Source organism: Amborella trichopoda, chromosome 2 (assembly GCF_054954075.1).
Source record: "Amborella trichopoda isolate Santa Cruz 75 chromosome 2, AtrichopodaSantaCruz75HAP2 v2.0, whole genome shotgun sequence".
Taxonomy (NCBI): Eukaryota; Viridiplantae; Streptophyta; class Magnoliopsida; order Amborellales; family Amborellaceae; genus Amborella; species Amborella trichopoda.
Genome location: NC_142337.1, coordinates 6,261,924 through 6,266,475, shown reverse-complemented (window position 1 = coordinate 6,266,475; position 4,552 = coordinate 6,261,924). Strand labels below are relative to the sequence as shown.

At 33.6% G+C, this 4,552-nt stretch overlaps 1 protein-coding gene across 1 annotated transcript; it reads left to right on the top strand.

Moving 5' to 3' along the window:
- The first annotated feature begins 2,079 nt into the window (after nt 1-2,079).
- LOC18443144 (photosystem II 5 kDa protein, chloroplastic) lies at nt 2,080-2,647 on the top strand. Its single transcript, XM_006853338.4, has one exon. It carries the CDS (start codon nt 2,166-2,168, stop codon nt 2,487-2,489), a length of 324 nt encoding a protein of 107 aa, XP_006853400.2. The 5' UTR covers nt 2,080-2,165; the 3' UTR covers nt 2,490-2,647.
- The last annotated feature ends 1,905 nt before the right edge of the window (nt 2,648-4,552 follow it).

Here is a 4,552-nt window from a genome sequence, read left to right as displayed (position 1 = left end):
GGTCACAATAACTATGATCATTGGATATGAAATTAGGGGGCTACAATTATTCGCTCAAACGTCAAAATAAATTTTATCAAACATCCCAACTATCAAATTTCACATTAAATAGTTGCAAAGAATTGTGACCGCTTTATATCAAATATACATATCGTTATTATACGCAACCGCTAAATTTATAGTCCTTAATAACATATTTTATGTGTGAGGGTAAGCGTACCATGATCCGTAGGACAATATAATCGCCTTAATTTGATTGTTTAAAGTTGCTATTAATCACGCCTTGTAGTATATGTTGGCTTGTAGAAGATTCCCTCGAATATTCTATATCATCTTCCATAGTGCCCTGTGAATATTGGTGATGATTTTTATTTGCTTTCCTGTATTGTTTCTCATTTGTATTACCTAAATGACAATAAAGGGAGAGGGAAGCTTATACAAAGTGTTGTTATGAAACTTTAGCAACTTTTAATGGTAAAGAGATGCTAAAGTTGCCTAATCTCTAAAAAACTGCGATTTACCTTCTAAAAATTGAGCTCCTTGAATTCCACTAGAATTCCACTAACATACACGAAAAGATTTCTCCTTCTAAATCAGCCCAAAAAAGAATAATAAAAAATCTTATGAGTAGATTAAGAAAATATTCTCTAGTCAAAGATTTATTAAATCAAGAAAAATTTCTCAAAATAACAATAATTGAAGATTTCACCAATATATTTTGCTTTAAATTCAGATGGGTGTGGTTTCTATAACGTTGTAACCTTAAACAATCCAATGAAGACGCACCTCCAAGTTTTATCATAATATGTAATATTGGTGTAAAAATTCGTAGAATTATCTGAAAATCTATTTTTCATATCTAATTACAGAATTTAAAACTCTAAAAATGGTTAAATCAAGTAGATCTATAAATATATAAAAATCTTGAAAATGGACGGTCTAGATAATATGTTGCAACATGCACTATTTATGAGACTCAAAATCTTTTTCTTTTTTTTCATAAGCATAATCTTGATGTCGAGATAATCAATAAAAAAACAACATTTTCCGATGAATTTTTTAGGTGCATCTTTAATTCTACATTTAAACATTGCTAACCTCATGCAAACTTTTTCCAATTTAAATACCCATGAATATACACATATCCATGATTTGGAAGAGTTTAAAGAGGTAAAACTAATAAATTGTTGAAAAGTTAGATGTATTTTGATAAATTTCTCTTAATAAAATATTCTCCATACAAAATATGATCATTTGTTCATTTTCCTAGTTGGCCGGCAATTAGGATTAGTTGTATTTTATCCTTTAAAATGATGGATTAGGAAAAGAAAAAGGGGGACTTCACTCCTAAATTAATGATCTACCTTGTAACAAGCATTTTGGACCATTTATTTTAATCTTTCACGTACTATTTATTTTTAATCTTTCACATAGCATTTTGGACTATTTATTTTAATCTTTCACATACCATTTAATCTTTCACATATCTTTCACTTCTCCTATACATCTCGGGGGGAGGATAGAACTTCTATGTTATAGGCGAAACATAAAAAGCTTTTCAATATGAGAAATGGGTTAGTCTTTTATCTATTTTCTATGGGCTATTTGAAATTGGTTACTTTTTATCTATATGTTCTATGGGTTATTTTGATGGGTTATTGGCCAAATCTATTACTCTATTTTATGATATATATCATCTTCTAATCTCAGCCACCCATTTCAGATCAATGGTTAAAAAGATGAGGGAAGATGCTGTGGGGGAGCTTTCCCATCCCTTATAGAATTGGAATGCCTCATTGGAAAGGGAGAATTTTAGTGTGGCCCTTTTATGGGATTGGAGGGCATAATAGAGAGAGAGAGAGAGACTTTAACCATCAAGTGTGAATTACAAATGCAAATCACTCAGATTTCAACGGTCCAGATCCCTCCACGTGGTCCAATCCAAAAGGCAAAACTACCTTCTCACAAGATAACATGACACTTGTAATCATCCCATTGGCCTATGAAGGATAACTCATCCAACAATGTCCACTAACTTTGAGAACCCTACAATCACCTCCCAATATATCTGCAACCTCATCTCTCTCTCTCTCTCTCTCTCCAAAACAAAAACCAAACCCATTCTCTCTCTCTCTCTCTAAAAGCACTCTTCACACCAAGCTCAAATGGCTTCTCTCACTCTCTCAACTCTTGGCTCAAGCATCGGGACCTTGAAACTCTCTGGTGTTTCTCCTAAGAGAGTGAACCCAAGTCATGGAAGCATGCCTGTGATAAAGGCATCAATGGCGGAAGAGAGCGAAAGCAACACAAGCCAAAGAAGGTCAGTGATGCTGGCCTTGGCTGCCACTGCAATGTGCTCAGCCATGGCTCCACTGCCACAGGTGGCTCTCGCAGCTGAGGGTGACTTCAAGCGAGGGACACCGGAGGCCAAGAAATACTATGCACCTGTCTGTGTCACCATGCCGACTGCTCGTATTTGCCGCAAATGAGGTTGGGGATGAAAATGTGATGTTTTTATTGTTTCTCTAAACTTTTCTATGAGAAGATCAAGAATTCTTGGGACCTTTGAATGCATGAGTGCGTATGCATGTAGGTATGTATGTACTTATGTATGCAATTGGGAAATGCAAATATGGAGTTCAAGCAAGTTTTGAATTGTTGTTTTAACTAAGCAATGGGATCGTGTGTTAGGAGTTTGTTTATCTTTGGTATAAGAATGTCACAATGAAATTAACGGCTAGAAATGTACTATTTTTTACTTGTAATTTGAGAAAAAAGTTTCAAGTGCAACCAATGACACACCATTAGCTCCTGAATTTCATACCATACAATAAATGGTAATTGTGACTTTCTTGTACTATAGATAAATGACTGTACGAAAGATTGTAAAAACTGGAATTTTGAAAATAAAAAGTAGCCTATGCATTGTGTCCCCCGATGTATCAAATATCCATCTTTAAGATAGATATGAAATTGTGATCCCTCTTGAAAAAATAAAATCTACCTGGTCAAATATTTTATCACATTAAATTTTTTTTTTGGATTTTAAAAGTTTTTATTTTTTATATGTTAATGGTCTCCATGATGGAGATTACATATATCTAAAAAAGTAGGTGCAAAATCCATCTAGACATTGGATAAAAAAGAGGGACCGCGTATTTGCATGTGAGTGCTACGACACGTAGAAACCTTGTCCTTTACACAATGCCTTGCCACATAAATAGAATAAAATTGGCTTGGAAATGTCGAGTTAAGGCTAGGATGGCTTGAGTTTGGCTTTGGACATGCAAATTTTGTGGATTAAATTGAAATTCAAATAGAAAACAGACGGTGTAAAATGGCTTTCTTATGCATCTTGATTAAGGATCGTCCATAGGTTAGCCAAGGTTCCGTATCAAATTGAGATAAAGGCCAAATAAACAATTAAATAAAGGGATTGTATACAATTAGACTATTTACCTTATGTGAAATCTACTAGTTTTGGTGTGTCACAAAGTTTGAGAAATTTTTTTTTGAATATTGAGTTTGGCCATTTGAATAAATGCAGCCACCCAATTTCATATGATAAATTTGTGACCATCTTGTATAAAAGGTAAATGGTTTCATTATCTATTTTTTCTTAAATAAATAAGCCAAATATTACAAGCTGGGAGCTTATCCTACAATCACTTATTTTTGATATAACCCTATTTATGAATATTTTTAGGTCTTTAAATTTTGCGGATGTAGCCTCTTCAACCTGACAACTTCAAGAAAAGAATTCATAAATTTTACATGTGCTTGGAAAAGGTCCTAAGGTTAATATGAAAGTTCAAACTTTAACTGTCAGATTTAATGTTGAGTAATACTTGCCACGAATTTCCAAATTGAAAAAAATCCCCCCCCCCCCCCATAAGTATTTTGCCAAATGGAGTAAGTATATAGTGTTCTCTGATGAGAGAACATTATGCACGTTATTATCTATTGTTGTGACAGAACGCCTCTTTTACACGTGTGCACATGCATATACATATTTGTGCAAAGCAACAAATTTTCCTTACATGCATCCAATGTACCTTACATTATTTATTGCACGCATACAATTAACTACTATTACACTTACTCCCTCGAGCAAAAGACCTACTTATCAAAACTCAAATGAATAAATAATGATAATTAAACCATGTTTGGCGCTGCCATTTATTAACAAATAATCACATTTTTCACCCCCTTTATGAAAAGGCCCAAAAATGCTCTCTACCTGTTTTAAAGAAAATTAGAACGGCCTTAATTCAAAATCATTGACATTCTTTCATAAATATATCGGACTATCCAAACAGGGCGTAGAGGTCACTTCCTAAAATCTACCTTAGTGAGCCTAGTAAAAGAGAGTCGAGGAGCAAAATGAAATGAAGAAAAAACCACAAATGAAGCAAGAAAAAGTGGGGATTAAACAATTAGTGACACCCATATGGGGGAATGTATAACATACAAAATGGTTTATGGCAGTGTTAGTAAAAAAAAAAGAGAAAAAGTTAGATGCACAAAATGAAATGAAGAGAATCACAATTCT

What these genes read in the sequence shown, in the direction of transcription:
- LOC18443144 (XM_006853338.4), top strand. Translation starts at nt 2,166, where the DNA reads ATGGCTTCTCTCACTCTCTCAACTCTTGGCTCAAGCATCGGGACCTTG.